The 23701-nt window shown below is 40.3% G+C and overlaps 2 protein-coding genes across 2 annotated transcripts in view; both read left to right on the top strand.

The window, feature by feature from the left end:
- Positions 1-18007, top strand: part of LOC101862678 (mediator of RNA polymerase II transcription subunit 23) — a gene marked incomplete in the record, with an annotated part of 43805 nt that extends 25798 nt beyond the window's left edge. Inside the window, 17 exon segments of the mRNA XM_013087555.2 lie at positions 614-710; positions 1461-1530; positions 1935-1988; positions 2428-2536; positions 2919-2990; positions 4273-4383; positions 5772-5831; positions 6606-6713; positions 8489-8588; positions 9042-9146; positions 10270-10407; positions 11022-11187; positions 12452-12527; positions 13423-13634; positions 14465-14585; positions 15520-15605; positions 16807-18007. Of these exon segments, the coding sequence (XP_012943009.1) occupies positions 614-710; positions 1461-1530; positions 1935-1988; positions 2428-2536; positions 2919-2990; positions 4273-4383; positions 5772-5831; positions 6606-6713; positions 8489-8588; positions 9042-9146; positions 10270-10407; positions 11022-11187; positions 12452-12527; positions 13423-13634; positions 14465-14585; positions 15520-15605; positions 16807-17014 (1893 nt within the window).
- Positions 18008-22991: 4984 nt separating this feature from the next.
- The window catches only part of LOC101861000 (probable tubulin polyglutamylase ttll-15), a 14220-nt gene continuing 13510 nt past the window's right edge, over positions 22992-23701 (top strand). Inside the window, exon 1 of the mRNA XM_005107431.3 lies at positions 22992-23110. The gene's annotated coding sequence lies outside the window, so the exon portion shown is untranslated. The remainder of the gene's footprint in view (positions 23111-23701) is intronic.

Genomic DNA, 23701 nt, shown 5'->3' with positions numbered 1-23701 from the left:
GCCATACATGGACCCTAACAAAAGCCCTAGAGAGGAAACTGGTCACATGCGAGATGAAATGCTTAAGAAGAGCGGTCAACAAAACAATTCTTTGTGTAACGTTGGATATTTCCTCCTTTGTGTCTATTATGTCAACATTTCTTTAGGCTCCGGTCCCAGCTAGATTCTTAATTTCTACTACAGCTGGATTGCACCATTAAAGAAAGCACCTACGACAGGGTGATTCATATCCAAAGACGTTACTTTATTTTAGAATTTACAAGAATGGAAAGTTAGCAATAGAAGGTATTTACCTTTACAAAATACTTTGCTTCACTATAAATCATGAAAATACGTTACTCCAGAGGTCATATAAAACTTTTAAAAAATTGTTTACAAAGAAGAAAGATAGAAATACGACGTGATGATAAATAAGTGGATGTAAAAAAAGAAAAGTGATGTTGCAGTAAAGAAATACCAATTTTTATTTTCTTATTTGAAAATTGAGGATTCAGCTGTTCCCTGACATTTTATGTCCGAATTCCTATCTTATTCAATCTTTCTTTTTCACCAAATCTGGTTGTGTGAGACCTGGTCATCAAATTGCATTATAATATGACTTGCTCCTCTCCAGAGCCTGGCGGAGTACTTCCAGAAGAACAGCAACAGCAACAAGGACAGCAAGATGCAGCTCAAGGCCTCGGTGGAGAATGAGTACAGACGTTGGAGAAGTAAGATACAGTCAGAGCAATGGTGTTTATGAGAAATGCTCCTTGTGTTTATGAGAAATGCTCCTTATCTTACATTTTTCTTTTTCTCTTGGGTTTTTCTCTCTGTATGTTGCTGATCAGATGTTATTAGAGCTGGGCAATGAATCGCTTCTGCAAAATCCGGATAATATTTTAGTGCACCTCTTCGGCTAATAATATGATATGAACCACTTCGACAAACGGGTTAGCATCACTTCAACAAATGGGTGCACCCACTTCGGCAAACGGGTCAGGAAAGAGAGTTAAGAGTCTGAATTCGGACAATGTTTCATTGAGAATTATCCGGTTATTCTTATGGATTATCCGGATTTTGCCCACCTCTAGATGTTATGGGGTAAATGGTGAAGACAATAAGACTGAACCATAATAAGATTTGGCTACGGCTGTACTGGGGGGGGTCTTTTGTCACCAAGTGTTTGGTTGGGAAGCAATTTCAAGCCTGTCTATGCCCCCCTTGTAAGTGTGACAGCAACACTGGTGAAATTATTGAAATGACGAGCATAAGCTTGTAGACTTAGATTTACGTGCGTAGTATTTCCTGTGTGTATCGTCTCTTTTTATTTTATGACCTATTTGTTTCTGCTGGATCGGACCGAAGGGCTAGGACCCAAATGGCCGCTGGATCGGAAAAGTAAAGTAAAAGTAAAGTAAGTTTCTGCTGGATTTTGATCCTAAACATACATGCTAATCCGATGTGATTGTTGTGCACAGGTATGGGTGGCAACGAGAGTGGGACCATAGCACATTTCTCCATACAGAGCAACCCCCCACTGTTTCTGTGGTAAGTGTCCAATAAATGTCATAATTTCATAATGAAATTGAGATTGTTTTGTTTTTCTGCAACAAAAATGACAAAACATGTGATGGTTTTTGTGTGAAAGTGTTATCTTTTAAGATGAGCGTTATGTGACAATGATACCTGTACTGAAAAAAGCATAAAAGTATGTTGACCCAAAAGGTTTGGAAATAATGAATATTTAAGAAAAATCTTTCCTTCTGAAGACTGAACAAATTGAATGTATGCTTTGAGACTTCCTGTAAGTTGGTCATTCATAAGCCTTTGAATATCCATCACTAGTTTTTCTGACTGCTTCTCCTTTGAAAAAAGAAAATTGACATCATTTCGGACATAAATGTAGAAACATATTTTCTCTGTTGTAATAATTGTGCTCTGTGTTTCTTCAGCATTATTTGGAAGAATATTCAAGATGAAAACCGGGTGCCGCCAACAGCCTTTAAGTAAGTTAGAGATGTTGTAATTATGTACCTATACAGCTATTGAGATCTTTCGTTTGAGAAGAAAACAGTCTGATGTGTGGCAGTCCTCTAAGGGGAAATTAAAAATGTAATAGAAATCTGTTCTGAGAGTACTTTTCTCCTTGTAGACAGGTGTCGTCGACTCTAATGTTTTGTCACCCCGAGCAGAATATATTTGATTTATCATACTTTTAACGAGTTTGTGATAATGAATACTAGTTGTATTGTGTATATTCCCTGGATTTTGATAGTGTATTATATACCTTTTTGACTGCCATATATTGTACAAATTTAAATGTGTCATAAAATTCACTTTTAATGCATTGTAATATCTTTACTTAACATTTCAAACAAATTAGTCAATTATTGCATATATGTTCATATGTATACCGATAGTGAATGTTTTATTTGTCTATTTCAGGGTGTTGGATCGCCTGGGACCTCGTGCTCTGACCTCTCACCTCAGAACCTTCGCCGACTACTTGGTCTATGAAATAGCTTCCAGTCCTGCAATGCAGACGTCCTCAAAGGTAGACAGGGTTCTATAAGAGTTAATGACCAGTTTTTGTCAACCAAAGCTACACTGGCCATGGGTAAAGCTGTATTCTAGGAATTAATGATATTATTTGATTGGAAAATTACAAAGAATCAGTCTCATACTTTTTTTTTGCTTGGAAAATTGAAATCTCATTGTATCGTGATTTTTGAGGTCTGTAAATTCTCATAATGGAAAAAGGGGTTTTCACGGACAGGATCCTTGCTCGTTTAAAATAAAAATGCAGTTGTATTTGAAAACGTTTTGCGGCATAATTTAAAAAAAATTTTTATATTAAGGAAACTGAAATTTGTGCTTTGCTATTTACTCTTCCACCCTGCCATTGAAGTAACTCCTTATTTCCCATTTGTCCACAGTGCCTGGATGCCTTGACAGACATGATGTGGAAGTACAACATTATCACTATCGACAGATTGGTGCTTTGTTTAGTAAGGAAAAAGAAAAGAATCTTCAGCCTTTTGTATAAATCATACTGTGGCTTCCAGTTTCAAATGACAGATCTACAGTCAAACCTGTGTAAAACCTCCACCAATTGTCATGGAGAAAAGTGGCCGTCTTAGGCAGGACTGATCAAAGTGAAGAGAGCAAACCATTCTCTTCCGAGGTCCAAATCGGGGCTGATCTCAGGATTAGGACTCCCATAAGGCTAATTCAAAACAGTTTTATTTTTCTTTTGAAAAGGGGGGGGGGGTGTAAGAAGGGTTTTTTGTGGTGTTTAAGCTTTCTTTTTGTTGCTGATTTTGTGCAAGGGTAAAATAAATGAAATATTCTGTAAGTAAGGCGATGAAGACCGAGTGCCATGGTAAAACAAACACACTAGTCGCCACCACTCGAAAAACAAGCGACGCTTCTGTCTCAAGTTCGTGTCAACGTCCATTGTTACTTTGTTACAGATTAGGTAAACAAAACAGTGACCAGTCACCTGGCACACAATTTGGTGCTTGAGCTGTGGGCGGGGCTTATAGGTTATGACGGATCACACGCTTCCCTCACCAGCTGTTGAAAATTTATTGTTAGGCCTACCCATTGGTCAACTTGGGTAAACATTCACTGGAGGGATTAACAATAATGACAGGTGAATGAATTATGATGGCCCGTCCACAGCGTGAGGGGCCTATTCAAAATTTTTGACAAAGCATCGGGCAATGAGTGACCACGCCTGGCCGCCTGAGGCAGGTAAATTTGACAGTGGGTTGATAAAATAAGGTGGCCGCGGCCGCATTGGACAGGTGACCATTTTACGCAGTTAAATCATATAGAAAAAAACGCAAGGGGGAAAATGGAAAGTGGCCGTTTGTACAGGTGGCCGTATTATACAAGTGGCCGTCATGGCAGGTTCGACTGTAATTTTCTTCTTTTTTTTTTTTGTTGTACAGTCCCAAATGCCAGGATGACTCAGTCCTTTAATATTCATGACTTTTTCCGAAATCTGAGTTCATTTGTTGTTTCCCTAGAATTTGACAAAAAAAATTTATCAACCATACTAAGACAGATTTCATTCTTCCTGAAAGTTCTACTGAGAAATGTTAAACAGTTTTGTGTCTAATTTCATTGTAAAAGTTGATTGTGTCTTTATCAATGCACATTTCAGCACGTATTCATGTTTGTATCTGCAATGTCCTTGTTGTAATGTATCCTTTTTGAATAAAGAACCCCCTGCCCTCATGCAATCTTTTCAGTCACTGACAAGGTTTTTTCTTTTGCCCATAGGCTTTGCGATGTCTGGAGGGGAAGGAAGCTCAGGTTCAGTTTGTGGTCATACAGTTCCTGCTCACTGCGCGAAATGATTTCAGGACTCGCATTCTTGACTTTGCCAGAGAAGTAAGCTCCATTTGATTATTTGTCCTTTTATTTATTGTTGTGTAATAAGGGGTGAGGTCAATTCTAATATGCTCCTGACATTGGTTGTCACAAGTTACTCTTACTGAATCCATCTGAACGTGTTAGTGCCCCTCAGTGGAAATTTCATTCGACAAAAGTATTGAGTTTTTCTATACGTCAATACAAAAGAATTTCTTTTTGACAGGTCATGGAACTAAGGGTAAGGCAATTTCTTTCATATTGTTTAATGCATGTAGTCATTTACAATAGCAAACCTGTTTCAGCCACATCGTTCCGCAGTCAAACAGTATGAATTGACGGAGACCGGTTGTTGTAGATTTCTGACTTATTTATTATCATTTAGAACGGATGTATGAGTATGTACTAGTTATTTCTTAAGGTGAGAAGTACACTCCCGGAAAAATTTTCTAAACGAATGACTTTTATTCACTTCCATGTAATTGTGCAAAAAGTTCATAGATAAATAGGATGTGCTTAGGGTGAATTTGTTGATTTTTACTGAAAAATGGGTCTCTGTGGCGGCCATCTTGGATTTTCAAACCAATTTCTTAATGCAGAAGAATTTCATAGTAAATATTAAATTATCAGCCTGAAATTTGGCACACAAGTACATACCTATATGGACTGGGGATCCATGTGAGGATTTTGACCTATCTTTAAAACTAAAAAAGTGAGCCCAAAGTCAGTGGACTCCTGAGAGTCAGTTGACGAAATTTTGGGGTACATATTACAAAATATTTGAATATTTTTCACAAGTTACCAATATTTCCCAATTCCCTCACATAGATCCCCAGAATAGATCTAAAAGCACATGTATGCCAAATTTAAAGCTTCTAGCTTCTGTAGTTTTTGAAAACTCCTTGCACCAAGGAGGTCATATATGTCAAAAAGTAGATTTTGAGAAAAACAAAAAACCCAGGGATTTTTAAAGGATTTTTAGTGCAATTTGCACTTTTCAAACGCCCTTTTAGGTCATTTAGGGTAATTTTTTCAAGTTTCGTCATTGTGACCCAGTAGAACAGATGTCAAAGGGCGTTTTTCCGCAAAAAACAAAAGTTGGATGGTTTGAAAAATTTTATCAATATTGTCTGGGATCACCGACCCGGGTCTTCCCTTAACTAATTTTAGAAATGAGGCCATTCCGTCTTGTTCATTCTCTGACATCAGTGCTCACTGTGAAAGTGTAAAGTGTATTGATTTACCATGTTGCTTAAGACTTCTGTCTTATTTGTTCGACAGTCTTGAGCTGTTTTATTTTGGTCTATTTACAAGGCTGTTGGGAAATCAGTTCAAATTCATTGACTTTAATGATGCATTCATATGAGTGTACTTATGTTTATTGATGTGAAATTATTTTGCTTCAACAGAACACCTCTGAACACTGGGCACAGTCCAACTGGCATGAGATCCACATGGCCTTTCACAAAGTGAGTGCTTTGTGTGTTTTCCAATTTTTCAAAGCATTATTTTATATTGCTTCTTTACTTTTGTGTTAATAGACACAAAATATCATGTTCTGAATTTGAAAAATCAGTTTTACACACCGTTTTACTTCCAAGTACCCGTATTCCTTTTTCACCAATACTATGAGCACCTTGAAAGCAAAAACTAGTTTGTTGTTAATTGATTGCAATGCTGTTTTTTGTAAACATAAAAGTAGAGTTGAACCTGTCCAAGACGACCACCCAATGTTGAGGAAAAAAGGATCGTCTTAGACAGGTGATCTGCATGAAGAGTGTCATTATAACACAAAAAAAGACCTCGAGGAGGGCAGTAGGAAGTGGTCATTTGTACAGGTGATTGTCTAGAACAGGTGGTCTTTAGAGCAGATTTGACTGTGCTTGCAGACGCAGCACCTCAGCAATATTCAGTTGTATTACGAGGAGACTTTAGTTGTTGCAGACATTGACTTTCATATACATTATGAACAATGTTTGTTATTCACTCTCTAAAATAGCGTAGTTATATGGTAAGTCTGTTTAGGGGTAGAACTGGAGGAGGAGGAGTTGCGGAATGCAGGGTTCTCCTTCCTGTCTTTTATTCAGGCCCTCGATGTCATTTTCATTTGTCATCATTTTCCTCACCATCAATATCATCATCCTTATGAGACAAGTCATAACCTTATTGAAATATATGAACAAATGTAAATTATGTTATACCAATTTTTTACATCTATTGAGTAAAATGTTTTCGTGTTTCAGAAATACCCAGAGAAGTTTTACTATGAAGGACCGCCAGACCTGAGCAATCCTGTCCAGCACCAGTACCTTCCTGTGTACTTTGGAAATGTCTGCCTCAGATTCATCCCTGTAAGTTTGTAGAAGCTACTGTCCCCAATGATATTAGCATTCTAGAAATTTCGTTCGTTGCATGTAGTAATTGAAGTTTCAGTCTTAATGAATGATTGAGATGGAACCCAGTCCAGTTGAGATTTTCCATCTTCTTTTTGTTGCTGGAGAATTTACTTTTACACATTTGCTTCATTGTGGGGTAAATATCATGCTGTGCTGGCTTTCTTAGTAAATCACTTCTTACAAACTGGATGTCAAAGTTAAGTTAATGCGATGTGTGTAGTCCTGTGTCCACTTTATTGGGGGCTCCATTCTGCTCCAACTTCCAACAACTTCACATTCCAGTCTTTCACACCACTGTGTTCCAAGTGATAGTTTCAGTCCCTTTGGGGACATTTAATTATTGTGCACATTTTCGGGCAAAGTCAGTTTTGAACCCATTTCTTTTCCATCACAAGCCTGTCCAATACCTATGCCTCTCTGCTTGACTAAGATGCCCTTTGAGTTTGTTGGTGCTGATTTTGAGGCAGTCAGTGCTATTGTTAAAGTATATGCATATTACTACAAGTATTTTTTATTATGTGCAGACCTGCCACTCATCCCGATTTTGTCGGGATATCCCGATTTTGTCGGGATATCCCGATTTTTTTGCCCCAAATCTCAAGCATCCTGATTTTCCAGATTTCGATCGCTTGTATCCCGATTTTTTGTCCCAGTCTGCTGTTGTGCCGGATTTTTCTAAAAACTTACTCTGCCTTCTTCTTTATCGTGGGAAGCATCCGTTGAACTTTTTGTCAGTAGCAACTCGAAGCACTATTTTCTCAAATCTCCATGCCGCGTTTAGTAGTTTACTCGCCCCAAGTTGTGTGTGATCTTTGCCCACACTCAGAATTCTCCGATGATAGCCTGATAACTGTTACAATTTGGGACATACAAACAATCAATAATATTCGTAGTTCCGCTGTTACTTTCAAAACAAGCCTTGCCCGAGGTCTGGTAACTGCGTGTTCACGCCAAACACTTGGACGAGCGAGTCTTTCTAACCCTTACACAACTACATGTAACTGCGCTGACAAGACTAACATACGGCCGTTGTCGTTGCTTTAGTCTGAACGCATATGAGGGATAAGAGATTTGTTGGTACATTTGGTCGGTCGGCCGCCATCGTTATCCTAGAAGTAGAACGACTGTCGCTTATCCGGGTGTTTTGTGTGAAGCTCGTCAGTTGGACCCCGTCAGTAAAATTGTTTCAATTGCACGCTGGCATCACGTGACATGACTTCGACGTGTGAGTTCCACGTGTCGGAGACCATCCGTTGACGGGGTCAACTGAAGTTCATGCAAACTGGTTGAAGTGTCTTTCGGGACTTATTGGTTGGGGGTGGGGGGTGTTGTTACACATCTAGACTAGGAGTGCTTGACGTGATGCTTCAGGATTTATAAAAAATAATGATAACGCAGGCGGGCGAACACACACCCACACACACACACACACGCAAACAAACAAAGACACGCAGAGGGCATATAGACCTATTTATTTATGGACACCCCTGAAAAATTTTTAAGTCAGCTTGGCAGTCAACTTGGTGATTTGCTGTTGATGCAATATGAATGATAATAATCTGTTGGTTATTTTTTAAAAAGTTATATATCTGTACTAGCAGTCAGTTATCCCTGAGATCTACCAGTGAAACACTGCAAAAGAAAAATGTATTTATGGCTTGTATCTCTTCTTATTTATTTCTTATGGTGTTTCTGCGTGTCGCTGATTTCCAATTGTGTGTGTGGAACAGGTGCTGGATCTGACAATTCATAGGTTTCTTGAAGTGGGCCAGATGCAAAAGTCTTTGGAGGTTATACTGGACCAGATAGGAGTCATCTACAAATTCCATGGTAAGTCTCCTGCTAAGCTGAGACCTAAGACTTTTCATGGGTTCACATTGTCTAATTCTGATTTTTATCTCACATGTTTATTTCATGATTTAAAGGATATCTTTCACCTTGAGTATTACACTTTACACTTTATAACAATTGTGAGCTGCAGACATTCTTAATAAACAAAATGATATGTGTACTGTTAAACAATATGAATTTGATCTCGATTCACTTTTTTCTTGTCAGTAGTCATTTGCCTAAAGGTTTGTTGAAGTAAGCCTTAGCATTTCTTGTGAGTATGGTGAAGTACTGTTGACTTCATGAAAAATGGAATGGAAAAAACAGTGGAGTAATTTGTTTTTCATTCTATTTTAAAAAGAAACAACTCTGCAGTAATTTTTTTCAAATATCTTAAAGAGAAATAACTGTACTTTAAATTTGTCCCCTTTTTCTTTTGAACTTCTTCCCCAGACCACCCAGTGACTTACCTCTACAACACGCTGTTTTACTATGAGAAGAGATTGGCAGAGAAACCAAATCTGAAGCTGAAGCGCAAGCTAGTCACTGCCATCATTGGTGGGTTCCAGATTTCTCTGCTGTTTTTTACTCTCTCTCTCCCTCTCTCTCTCTCTTCTGGTGCTGTGGCTTCATAAACGGTCAGCGATGCCGACAGCACGCAGGAATTCAACACTCGCCCGGGGGTCCTTAAAAAGTGCTGAAAGTGGGTTACTGAAGTGTCCCAGCGGACGGGTTCTAGCACGATAGCTGGCGGGACATCTCAGGAACACATGGTCCATAGTTTCGTCCTCCTCCTTGCAGGCTCGACAGGACAGATCTGGGCTGTCCACTGGCGCAATTTTGTGGAGATATGATCTCAGCTTGGGCGATTTTCCACCAGTTCTCATTTGGGAGAGAAGCTGGCGGTCCTGTCGTCTGAGCGAGGCCTCAAGCTGGTATGACGGCGGCTGGGCAGAGTTTTTTACTCTAAGACACAGTAGAAAGGGCTAAGAGAGAAGCAGACTTTGCTCGTTGCTTTTTATCGTTCCTTTCTCTCTAAATACCCTTCTTTGATATCTGTACTAAACTTAAGTATTTAAAACGCATCTGTTGTTAATTCTCCCACTGGAGCTTTTTATGATTTGGCTGGCAATGCTGCATGACAGGGCTGATGTTTCAACGGCAGTCAAAAATGTCTTTGCTTTGATAATTTAGAAAATAGCTACAATTTCTGGAAACAGGGGACCAAGAAGTGTTACTTACGAGAATTTATAATGAAATATATGACTGCTGCATACAGTTGTACCTTAGCCATTGTATATTTGGGTCGAAGACCTGAAACCAAGTACCAAATGTTCATGCTCATACAATGATTACCAAAGTATCTTTCTTTGAGGGATTTAAGATTGGAAGGACGCTGTAATCCATTGTTCAGTTTTCAGAAGAGGTGAAAATTATGAGGACCGCAAAAAAAATAGCTGTAGTGCTGACCGATGTGGACAGAGTTGCCAACGGGAAAGTGGTAAGGAGAACAAGATAGCTCTGTCAGAAACAAGGTGGGAAGAAGGTGGTGAATACAAGCATTGTTATGGGGATTTGCTAATACAGCAAAAGGTGACCATTTTATAAATGGAATGAATGGAATGATTGTGTTTTCCTTCCTTTTCCAACCCCCCCCCCCCCCCCCCCCCCCCCCGTGCAGGTGCGTTCAGCGACATCCGTCCAGATACGTGGTGTCTGTCAGATGAATACGTGCATTACTCCAAGAGATCTCAGGAGGAGCTGGCGTGGACACCTGAGCCGGAGTATTATATCAAGTTGATCAGCCGACTCCGGAGCAGTATCCTTTTCTCACTCGTTTTCTCAATCTGAGATCACAGTTCTCTGGAATCAGTTCTAGATTTCCTAAATTCCGCTGAGAAAAATCAAGATTAACGTTTTCTGTAAGCCTGAATAAAAGATATTCACGTTGGGCATTTCAGGCAAAGACCTCTCTCCAACATGCACACGCATACAAACATACACAAACACACACAAACACACACACACACACACACACACACACAGAGAAGTATTTTAGTAGAGGCTTGTTAGTCGTATAAAGAGACAAATGATGTTGATCGAGGGTGCTTTTTTATGAATGACCACTCTTTGTGTAAACCATATTTTCCCCAGCTTAGAATAGGTGCTGCTCAGAGATGACCTGTGCTCATGGTTGAAATTCCTATGTTGTGTATCTTTGATTTTTCTTCTTTGAGCAATAATTTGTTTTTACTGTGCTGTTATGCATAAAATGTTATTTTGTCGTTTCATTTTCTGAACAAACATTTTCAGAAGCACTGCTGCTGTTTATGTAAAGATGCTAGAGAATGAATGAATCTTGAATCACTGACCCCTTTATTGTTCCAGATTTTATTTGGGTACGGTTTATGAAATTCCTTAATGAGTTATCAGCCATACTCGGGGAGTTACTTCCCCCCTACCCTTCGGCGGACTGGCGGTTCAATGAGTTCCCCAACGCTGCGGCCCACGCCCTGCACTCTATTTGTGTAGAGCTGATGGCGCTCCCTGTCCCCGCTCAGACTGTCGGAGAAGCTCTGCTTGATGTGTCGCTGAAACCGTGAGTACAGATCCCCGACATGGTAGATTTACAGAAAATTTGATGGGCCGAAGGGCACACGTTCAAAGGCTACTGGATTGACAAGTAACAATATTTTAAAAACTTGAAAGTTGTATTTGACACGATGAGGCAGGCATGAGGTGACAATAAATATAAATTTGGCTGTCAAATGCATCCAAGATTTACATCCCAGTTGCCATGGACATACAGAATAAGGTCTAATTCTGGCTTGTAATTACCTTACATATAAATGTGAAGCTTGGATTCTTCAGAAATTTGATGAAAAGAAAATTGTAAACCATGTGTTCAAGTAAGTACCATGGATGCCAATAAGTATAAAAAGTCTTCCTCTCCACTCAAGCTGCTTTGTGAGGTAAATTAAATAAGAGAAGACGATAACATTCTGACCATGCAATGGTAATGGAGTCACCGCCATCATATATGTGAGGCAAAGTGGTGAAATCAGGCGCTCGTCAAAATGATGAAAGTGAAGCAACTGGCATTTTTCTGCAGGTTTGGGAATTTTCCTCGAATTTTTGTTTATTTGCTCAACACCTTTCGTACCCATTTATGAACACATTTCTGTGTGGATTTACGTAAAAACATTGATTAAATGCATAAAATATGTAAATTTTCAGTTTCCATGGGCTCTCAAGCTAAGGAAATAACTAAACTTTGACTTCTGAAACAAGGTGACCCGACGTCCTTCAATTGCCAATATCTCAACTTTTGTCCAAGATAAATGGGATTGTTTTCATAGAAAGCAAGACAAATGGACAGGCTTTAATGTGATTCTACTAACTCCATGTGGCAAACAACTGACGAGCGCCTGATTCCACCACGTCGTGACTCATATGTTTGTAGGAGATTTTTTTTTACACACTGCAATGGAGTGCACTTGTTATAAACTCACTTTCGCTATGGAAAAACAATCTCAAAAAAAGTTTCAAATAAGGACCTGTATATCTTTTTTTTAGATGATTAGAATAAGCTAATAGTCATAATATGTAACTCTCTCTCTGTTTCTGTTTCTCAGGTCGTCGCTGCTTCACAATAGTCATAATATGTAACTCTCTCTGTTTCTGTTTCTCAGGTCGTAGCTGCTTCACAATAGTCATAATATGTAACTCTCTCTGTTTCTGTTTCTCAGGTCGTAGCTGCTTCACAATAGTCATAATATGTAACTCTCTCTGTTTCTGTTTCTCAGGTCGTAGCTGCTTCACAATAGTCATAATATTTAACTCTCTCTGTTTCTGTTTCTCAGGTCGTCGCTGCTTCCACCACAGAAGGACATGATGTCTTGGTACAACTCTGTTGGACTCATTCTCACGTCTCTGCCTGTAAGTCTGCCCGTGCTGAATGTTCGTGTTGTATGCTCCTCATCCTTGTGTTTGAACATGTGTCTTGAGCCTGTGCAGCTCAGATCTGTGGACCAGCTCGGTCTGATGTTGTGCTTTTGGGAAAGACGCTTTACACAAATTTCCTATTTGGCTCGGACCTTTCGGAGATGGATATTCAACTGAGAGATCCCGCCTGTTAAATAACCATATAGTGTTGATGGGGCGTTAGGCCTTTACCATTTCATCATTTTTTAAATCTGTGGATGATTGATTCTCATACCTGCCAACCCTACAGAAAAAATTGGTAGATCACCGACTTTTTGGTGAAACTACCGATCCACCGATTTTGAGAGATACACCACCGATTTTTCTGCCTTAGGTTTCTTCCCCCCTTTTTTGTCTTCATCTTTTCTTCTTTGCTTCTGTTCTTTTTTGTTTCATTTGTGTGTTTGTGTGCGTGCGTGTGATTGTGAGAGTATGACAGGAACGGCACCAACAACTGTAGGGTAAGTGCATCTGGAAATGTTCAACTTTGTCGTATTTTTGTTCTTTGTCATTTTCTACATTTTTGGAAGTCACAAACACACTTATGTACATTTGATGTGAGTCAAAGTATTGATAAGGGTGCCCAATTAAGTATGCGGCAAGTGGTAATGTAGCTTACTACAGATATTTTTAGGTCAACTACAGATTTTTGGACAAAAATTTGTCTCAACTACAGATTTTGGCCCAGGCAATGTTGGCAGATGTGGATTCTGCTTCAGTCTCTGTCTGTCACCCAGCTTCCCCTTCCCCTAGCTTTGTTCTCCTTCTTTTCATTCTTTTTCTTGTTTTCGTCTGTCTCGTCGTGCTTCCCGCACTATACGGCCTTGTGTCAACGTACCTTTATTTTCAGGCTTCTTACTGGAGCGTGCTCAACAGCCGCATCCTGGAGGCCATCATGTCTCCCATGCTGGTCAACCCGGCCGCCCACCACAGCCCGTTCAAAATCCTCAACGTGAGCCTGTCCCACCTGCAGAATGCCGAGCACCAATGCTCCACCGTGCTGGAACTCTGTCACGGGGTCTGGCATCACGCCGGCATCGGGCAGCTCTCGCACCTTCCTCAGTAAGTCTTGGGGAAGTTGTGGGGAATTTTCTATGTTTTTGTGTGTGGAGGGTGCCTTTGGTTGGTTTAAATAACTGCTTTCCATAATTTTAGTCTGCCTGTCATGCTTGTTTGTTTCTCTTGGTAACTGCTTCTGTTTGTCTTCTGTCTCAGTCTTAGATAGGTTTTTGCCTCAGATTTGTACGATTTGTCACTGCTTTGTATTTCTGTGAACTTGTAACGCTGTGCATGACGGTAAATTAGAATTAAATAATTTTGCAGAAAACAGGGGCAGTCCTAGGCTTGTGGTCAGTGTGAAAAAGTTATGTTCAAAAGATCTTGTATTCAGATATATTGGCTGGGCCGGATAGGATGTTGTTTTATTTGGACATATACATCACTTCTTTTTTCTTAGTTTACTCCGCGCTGACGGGTACTTGGTAGTGGATGGGGAGAGAAAGAACCTGTTAATGATGCCAATTATGTGTTTAACAGGCTATAACACTGTAAGTCGTCTTGTGTACTGAATTGTTGATGGAATGTAGTGGCTGACCGCAGAAGTTATTGTAAAGAGATATTGTCAAATACCCCGGAGTACTCAGCACATATACCTGAATGTGCTTTGACTTTTTCAATTGAGTGATAAATGCTGGGATTGATATGTTCAAACGTATTATAAATTACTTCAAAGTGTTTTGAATTTGTGAAAAGGTTATGACTTGGCTGCTTGTTGGTGTATCATATGTTGTACAATTAATTTGCGACTGCAATATGTTGTCTTTGACAAAGCATAGAAGCTCGACCTGTGGTGAAAAGTAACCAATGCCCAATGCTAACCATCTGCATTTCAGATTTGTGAAGGAGCAGCTGAAGCCCATCATCAAGCATGAGAACCAGTTCATTTATCTGTGCCACCTTGTGGGGCCCTTCCTGCAGAGGTTTCACATGGAGAGAACCAGGTGTCTTTTAGAGGTGGGTTGATCACTTTTTCCATTTGAGCTTTAAAAAACAGATGTGCTCCTAGATTTACATATTTCTGAAGCTTTTCCTCAGTGCTTTTTATGTATATGGGAATGTTTCTCTCAAATGAAGGAAAAAGTGCCTGTCCTGTGAGAATCAATGGAGTTGATTAACACATTACACCCTATCTCGCCCATGATCGCCCGGGAATTCCCTTACGCGCTCCACCCTGACATGCCCGGAACCGCGTCTTTAGAAAAGAAATCTCCCCTTGGCGAGACTCTGGGGCCGAGATTTTGATTTGCATAGTTATTGCAAAAAGTTTCTTCTTTCGTTTGATACCGAAACGAAATTTTTCGGGGCAGTAGTTTTAGTATTAGAGCCGAACAAAGTGCGATCGCGTTACCAACACTTCGAAAGTGTCTCGACTTGTTGAAAACCGACACAATTGAGTTCGAATAAGGAAATAACGATGGATTTGAGCAAAAACAAGCATATGACAAATCAGATGACTCAGATTTTGATGAAAACGTTGTAGCAAGAGTTCGGGGCGATTTGGATTGATCAGACGTAGAAAATCTAGAATTTAGATCTAAGGCCCGACTGCGAGGCTGAGAGTGACGAGTTGGACACCCCAATTGAACTAAAGTTAGAACATTTCCAACAGTTTGCGCAGACATAAAGTAATATTTTTCTGAAACTACATTCATTTTGCGATTTAACTTTTATTTTTTCAGGATTTTTGGAATTTGTTTAGTATTTTTAAAATGTGTTTTTTAAAGGCCTGTATTCACGGGAGGTGGGTTCCTTCCCCTTGCTTAGGATCTAGGAATGGACTTCCCGTCCAGACCCTTAGGGAGTAATGTGTTAAGAAATGTTGTGTAGCAAGACTTTGTGTTGGCGTAAATAAATAAACTTTCATGGTCTTTTGTTTCTGTGTTTGCAGCTGACGGTGGAACTATACGAAATTCTTCTCAATGTGGACAAAGCAAGTGAACATCTTCACCACATGGATGCCATCTGTGATTATCTGTATCCTTTTGTTTCTGTAGAGTGGATATTACCGTATTACTGCTGTGCCCCTCCCCCTCTCCTTAACTCTTTAAACCTGTTGTGGGTGGTTGGCAGGTGCTTTGGTGTGGTTTGCTTCTTCTTTCCTATCAAACATCTATTGTCTTTATCTCCCCTCCTTCTTTTTTGTGTTTGTTACTCTCTTGTAACACCTCTAATCTTCGGCTGTTGTATGACGTTATTGTGTTGCAAGTGCCGTAAAACTCTTACTGAAACTAAAAACTAAAACCTTGAGTTTTTTCTTCCGTTTCCTTGAGTTTCTTCCTACAGTCACCTAAACTTGGTATATTCTAACTCTTTATGACCCAAAAGCTCGCCTCCAACTTGTAAATGGCAAAAACAAAGGCTTAGTCATTTAAAAAAAACAAGGATCGGGAATAGTTCTGAAAAACAAGAAGAAACTAGCACTAAATGAAAAACAGTTGTCACTAGAATCGCACACTCCCATGGGAACGGGGTTATTTAATTACCGCCGGACACTCCCTGTGTCCGATGGGGTTGAAAGAGTTAATAATGGTCTACTTGATGGCTGTTAAGTGTTTGCCTTATTTTTTCTTCAAAGTACATCATGTCAGTGTAGAAAGACAGAAAGGCTTCTTGTCTTTCAACAATTTTCTGCTACAGTTGAGCACTCAGCTTTATTTCCAATATACAACATGGCTTAATTCATACGAAGCAAAAGTAAACATTTAGTACAGATTCATGCGCATTCTAATGCTGGTTGATGAAGCCTTTCCCATGTTCAATGTTGTGAGCTTGGGTTAGCCTATCTCCATGGCGGTTGATACATGTAGAGGGATGTAATTTATTCACGATTTCTTTGATTTTTAGTTTTCAATGTTCTCTCTGACTTTTCCAAGACTAAATGCAATGCAGTCAACTTAATCTGAAATCTGTGGGGCTGCGGAATTTCTTCAGTGTAGCAGTGTTTTCAGTTAAGAGAGATTGCTTAAGATATAAAGAAAAATATCTTCTAAGATGCAATTTTATTTTAGTTTACCACTGTTTTCCGATTAACCATTGTTGGTTCAAGTAGATTCCATTGTATGTATAAATAGAAATAGAATCTTTCATAATTCCTCTTGAGACAGCAAAAAGTGTAATGTGAGTTTTTATCACACACACACGTGTGTGTTCTGTTAGTTCCTTGACTCTCCTGCAGCTACCACATCAAGTACATGTTTGTCGGTGACGGTGTGAGAAGTGACGTCGAGAAAGTCATCTGCAAGCTGCGGCCCGCCCTCAAGCTGAGACTGCGCTTTATTTCTCACCTCAACATCGAGGAGACAACGGCTTCCACTCCCAGCATGCCCACGCCTACGACCACGGCGGCCCCAGTAGCCATGTCCTCTGCTGCCAGCACCCAGTGACAGCGTTCACTCGACAGACGACCCGAATAAAGGTGACCTTCTGTGTCATCCCGAGTAGAACTACGTTCCTGCGAGTAATGCTGTTCCTATTTTTGGAAAGCTTGCTGTAAACTGAGACTGACGAAGAGCGGCAAAGTTTGCGAGTGGAGAGACAGGGTTCTCAGCTGTTTTATGACATCCCTGAGATGAATGATTATCAACAAGTGATTGTAGCCTCAGTTATCCTGACTGCTTAACTGTTTCATGTGGTTCTGCAACAAGAGTTGGTAATTGCTTTGATTTCTCTGTTGATTATTATGGGACCATGACATCTTGCTGAATAGCTGAGCGGTTTGTGTTAACACTTTCCCTGCTTGTTGTGTCAGTCAGTACCGGTACACGTAACTATCTCTTCAATGCTACGGCTGGAGATTCCTGTCATGTACGGTCAGTCTCCATGGGGACTTACCGTGTACCGGTACATGCCAGTATTTCTTTGGAGAAAGGTGAAGCTGGTGACTCGGTGCGAGGTGGGGGGGGGGGGGGTGTTCATGATGAAGTGTATATTTGTTCTCCAGCACCAGTACTATGTCTGGCCAAGACACTGACGTACTAGCCTATGGCTTCCATGAGAGATTCTTTCAGTTCTTGCTGTTTACAATACATACAAAAGCAAAAGAATGTGTGAAGGAGACTTTGAAATGAGGTATATTCCACAAATTTCAATGTCGAGACAAGTTGGTTCAAAGCACTGGTACCAAGCGCTACTCATTGAAAGTACCTGAAGGTACCAATATACTAACTTTTTAGTTGAGGGATGATTGTTGGGAATGATGTGTTCAGATTTCTCATATATATGCCTCTTCAAAAAAGTTTTGAAGGTTATCATGACTTTGCTGCTTTTTCATGACCATATGTTGTACAATTACTTTGATATTGTGCCACTGACTGTAGTGTCTTTAGGCCATTCCCAAAGGGAGGGACATTTCTCGTTCAAGCACAGTAGAATTGCAAATGGGCTGATTCATCATGTCACGCTCATAACTGTGGCTGATCTACAACAGGGAACTGCTGCTTTTTCTTTCCAAATCCTTACTATCGTCATTTTTCCTCTTCTTCTTTTGTATGTTTGTCACTCTCTTGTGAACTGCTATTTCCGGGGTGCCTTGATAGTCGAAGCAGACCTTGTGCTGTTGAAGCTAGAGAGGTGAGTAGAGTAAGTCTGGTTCCCTGTAAAGACTTCTCTGTTGACATCCACTCCTTGGCGCTCATATGACCTTATGCAGTTGCGAGTGCCGTAAAACCCTTTAAAAAACCAAAAACTGATATTGTGACGTAAAAATCAGTCTTTAGTGCAAAGTAATCAATGCAGACTGTCATCTTGACTGGAAATGAAGTGGACCAGTGCATGTTCTATATGCCGTGCAGATATTTTACCACTTCACTGCTGCTCGGCGTGCGGTGTACGTCCATAATCGGGCCCTCCTATACGCTATTTGTTTTGGTTTCCTACTCAGCCGGTAATTGCAATTTAGTATCGAGAGTGGGCTCCCCTGAAAGCTCTTTTCTTCCCGAGTTAAAGAAGCTTTAGTTTGCCCTAGTTAGACCAACAATGACCGAAATAGTTTGAATTATAGCGTATACTGACAATGATTCATATGCTTGAGTAGATTATCAGCTCGGACTCGGACTGCATGTAATTAAAGTAGCGTTGATTTTCAGACTCTGTATATTTATGTTAATGCTCATTGGTATAAGTTCACCTACGTTCCATAACCTATTTTTTTACTACACCAATGGGGTGTTCTTGGCAGGAAAAATTTGTTCTTGCTTGAGTATCAATTGTGAAATAATTTATGTGGCGTCTTTATTTTTTGTTTTTAATTAAAGTGTGTGAAATTTTAGTCAAAGTGGATGATTTCTAATGGGTTGTTGTAACTTGTTTGACTGAAAGTTGAATGTTTGGGACCATTTGTCTCAACTCTACAAATGGTAGTGTGGGCTTATTTCATGAGTACATGAAAATATATGTGTGTGTGTGTACATGTTTACAGAATGTACAGGGATATTGTCTGAGCCAGTGGAACATAGCTGGCTCTCTTGCTAATACTGAATGTAAGAAGATATTTCAGATCTGAGGACATGCAGTGTACTCTGTGTATTGTAGCTCTTTCCTCCAGTACTCACACACCTGTCGGGGTATGATAGAATCAGGAAAGTAGATCAGTTGTAGGAGGAGTCCTGTTACGTTCGTCAGTTGTTAGCGCAACATCTAACAGCCGAAAACCTGAATAAATGAAAATTTATCTCTAGTCTTTTTGCTTGTGAACTGTTATTCTAGGTGTTTTTTTAGAGTGTCAGAGGCTGACAAGAATTTTGTTATAGAGGCTTCTTTGTCTTACAGGATTTTAAATGCTAATGTAAAGGGAAACAACAAACATACATTAAAAGCCATTACATTGTCATATGAAAGTGAAAGAATACAAAACCACAACCAAAGATTCATAGTCGCTTTCATCGACTGCCTTTTTGCAGTTTTAATGTTTTAAATTATATAATGATTTTTTAAGCATTTGGCAGCGACAAGCATTTAACTTTGTTTTAATGACAGGTTCAATTAAACTCTTTTATTATTGCTTTTAAGATAGAGAGCCTCTATGGGGAATGCCTGAATCGCAATTTTAGCTCATTAGACTAGTAACCAGTACGGGTAACTGCTTGTAACTTTTAACCCTATCCGTACGCCCTAGGGTCATTTTGTACCCCCCGGTTTGTATTCTTCACGTTTTAGAATACTTCTAGTACGAAGATCTCACTGAAACTTTCAGTATTTCTTTTAAAAAATCATTTTGACAGACTGCTATGCAAAGCGTATGGATCGGATTAACGAGTAAATTTCCTCTTTGGAAAGTGGTGGCACAGAGTTCCCCATGTTGTATGGATACAATAGTAAAACATGACATACGGATAGGGTTACATGCTGGTTTCAGAAGATTGTGCTTCTGGTCCTATCTCCTTATAAATTTCAGGACTTGAAACATTTCTAAATGTTCTGAAGCCATGATGGCAGTGTTTTATTGTAACATTCTGAATCAGGAAATGCTTCCTAAGCAAAATGAATGACAAAAGATGAAGACAGTATGGCGAAGAATGTAGTGAGTTTGTGTACATAATGTCAAACATTCAGTGTTGCTTATGTAATAAAGTGGAATAAATGTGTTTCTCATGCAAATCTTTGATTGGTTTGTTGCTTTGTTGTTTGTGAGAAAGTGTTTTGGACTGTTTTGGGTTGGTTTTGACATTTCCAGCCTTTGTCTTGTTGGGTTTCCTGAGACTGTGATAGATGTCTCCCCCCGCGGCAGTGCAGTGCCACTGACTGTAGTGTCTTAAGGTCATTCCCTAAGGGGGGGGACATTTCTCGTTCAAGCACAGTAGAATTGTAAATGGGCTGACTCATGTCACGCTCATAAAAATTGTGCCTGATCTACAACAGGGAACTGCTGCTTTTTCTTTCCTGATCCTTACTACAGTATGTCATTTTCCTCTACTTATTTTGTATGTTTGTCACTCTCTTGTGACCTGTTATTTTGGGGTGCCTTGATAATCGAAGCAGACCTTGTGCTGTTGAAGCTAGAGAGGTTAGCAGTCTAAGTCTGATTCCCGGTAAAGACTTCTCTGTTGACACCCACCCTTGGCGCTCATATGACTTTATGCAGTTGCAAGCACCGTAAAACCCTCTACTATAACCCCCCTCCCCCACACACTCTCCTTCATAAAAGGGCTTGTGCTAGTTCAGACTTTACTATTGAACTGATTCCTGGTTATCTGGTTTAAGAAAGTGGTGGTGACTCCTCCTGCTTTCAGCCATATCTGCGTTGTCAATAACTTTATAACTTTGATTATACTACTGCCTATTGTCTAATCTCTGGTGTCTGAATCAGAAAAGATATCCTTGTTGGGAATTGACAGAAGCTAACATGCTATGTTATGTCCCTTTTTTTGAATGTGCAAAATAAATTCTTTCCCCATGGGTGGTTTGTTTAAGTTCTGGTGTGGTTTGCTCCTTTCCTATCAATATCTATCGTCCTTATCTCTCCTCCTTTGTTGTGTTTGTTACTCTCTTGTATCTTGTAACACCTCTAAACTTTGGCACATATGACCTTATTGGTGGGTGATTGGCGGGTTCTCTGGTGTGGTTTGCTTCTTCTTTCCTATACAAAATATGTTGTCCTTGTCTCCCCTCCTTCCTTTTAATGTTTGTTACTCTCTTGTAATACTTCTAATCTTCTGGCGCACATATGACTTTGTTCAGTTGCGAGCGCTGTAAAAACCTCTACAAAAAAACAAACTCTTACTAAAACTAAACTGACCTTGGAGGCTCTCGTGGCCTAGAGGTTAAGGTGTTGGCCTCTCATTCAAACAGAGGTCCCGGGTTCGATTCCGGGTAGCGACCGAAAAATTTTCTTCTCTAAATTTGTCTCCTTTCACCTCATTTCCTGCCCTCTAGCAATGTTCTGTCGTCTGCTTTCGTCTCCTCTTTTTGCCCTCACCCCCTCACCTCCTTTGCCCCTTCCTCTGGGCTACTGATTCTTTCTGCAGCCTTTCTATTGCTACTCCTTCGCTTCTTCTTACTGCTGTCTTTCAGCCACACCCCTGATCTTCTGGTAGGAAAGATCTACACCTAGCCTTCTCGGACAAGGGCGAAAAATCTCGGAGGGCCCGTGTGCAAGTTGCGCACGTTAAAGATCCCTTGGTGGTCCAAAATCGATAAGAGTAGGCTTCGGCCGCCACCCAGGCAAAATTCAAAATTTCGTACCTACTGAAAATATTAGGTGTGTCCCGCGCGCTCAATGACCTTATGCAGTTGCGAGCACCGTAAAACACTTTACAAAAAAAACACAAAAAAACAAAACAACAACTGACATTTTAGTTTTGCAAGTGCTCTTTAACTTTTACCAATTTGTTTTCTCCCTCACTCCTTGAAAATACTCAATTGCCATATTTGCACCTACTTTATCAAAGGCGAGCTTGGCTGCCAGTACAAGATGAAAATAGGCACCGCTTACTGTCAGAGGGTGCGGCGGCGGAGTGGTTAGTGCGCTCGTCTCCTATGCGGAAAGTCTGGGTTCGAGCCTTGGTTCGGGCACAGATTTTTTCGCCCCCTCCTGCCCACCCAGCAGTAATGGGTACCTGACTTCGAGTTGGGGAAGTAAAGGCAGCGTGGAAAGGAACTGGCCACCCTACCACAATATGCCGAAGACCCAGGAAATTGTCTCATTAACAAGGCAATCCCCAATGTCCGGATCGGATGCGGGAACAACTTTAAATTACTCACAGTCACTAGCGATATTTTTTTTTCACCTGCAAACTTGTCATGTGACAAGAACAAATTTGTTATGATATAAATTATAACAAAGAATATGCATGTAATTTGCATAATTATTTTCCTATTTTTAAAAAAAAGTTCATTTCTGTGCCAACGTCACCTTAATTACAGCTTAAAAAGAAATAACTGCGTGGTTTGTTTTTTTCAGATGTTCGTCTTTTCGTTTGTTTGTTTGTTTTTCTTGGGTATGAGCAAGAGACCTTAGACCCACGTCTGAAAATAATACATGTATGTGCAAGTGATAGTCACTGTGATATGATCGCTTTTAAGCACAAGGGGGCTATCCCCGAAAATGTTGTTTAGAGAAAATCGAAGTTTAAGTTTTTGGACTCTTGTTCAGTTTCTTAAAAAGACAGGGAGAGTTTTCTATATAACCAAACACATACACGCCAATGAAACCAAATTTCTCCTAAAGGAGGGCAATGGTCACGTTTGGTGTTCTCGAGATTTCTGGAAACCGCGAAATCTGGGTTATCCCACTTGTCCTTACAAGAGACCATAATAATGCGCCCAACTTGGCCTACTCAATCAAAACTAAAACACAAAGAACTAAGGGAGGCAACCGTATTAATACAGTGATTTTATTTTGACTCAGTTGTTACCCTTATATCGATCTTTCCGGTTTCTATAAACAACATGGCTGCACACGGAAGCTATCGGGACAACAATCAGAATCATGTCCTGAGCTGAGCCGTCAGTCAGCAAGTACGAACACTGTTAGGACATAACGGGTAGGTCTTCTCAATGCTTTTCCAGTAATATTTGGTAAAAACCTGCCTAACATTCTTGATAGCTACTCAGGCCAGTCGGGGAGAACTGAATTAGCAGTCACTTCAGTCTGCCAGAACTGAGAAGAGGGGGGCCCAGCCACCAGACCACTAAAGACAAAGACAGAACTGGAACAGAATCAATTGTATCCACCAATTCACTTTGACAGTTCAACAGTTAAAAGCCATCATGGGAGAACTTCCGTAACGAGCGACCACTATGAGACAGAGTAGAATAGAGGTCTAGGAGTAGGGTTAGGTCTCTTCATTACAACTACAACTTGTGTTTGTTCGGAAGGACTTCTGTAACGAGCGACCACCCCATCAAACACAATAAAGAAGAGACCTAACCCTAACCCTAACCCAAACCCTACCCCTAACCCTACCCCTACCCCTACCCTTACCCTTAGGCCTTAGATCTACCCCTAGCCCTCAATTTTGCCTGCTGGATTGTACTTTACCGGACCACCCGTCTCGGTCCGTGATTACTACGCACACCTAGCCTAACTACGCTCTCATAGTCATAGTACTCTGCGTGCGGACAAAAGGTAGTTC

Source organism: Aplysia californica, unplaced genomic scaffold (genome assembly GCF_000002075.1).
Source record: "Aplysia californica isolate F4 #8 unplaced genomic scaffold, AplCal3.0 scaffold00602, whole genome shotgun sequence".
Classification (NCBI taxonomy): domain Eukaryota; kingdom Metazoa; phylum Mollusca; class Gastropoda; order Aplysiida; family Aplysiidae; genus Aplysia; species Aplysia californica.
Note: the sequence above shows the minus strand (reverse complement) of the source record. Positions and strands in the feature narration are given on the sequence as shown.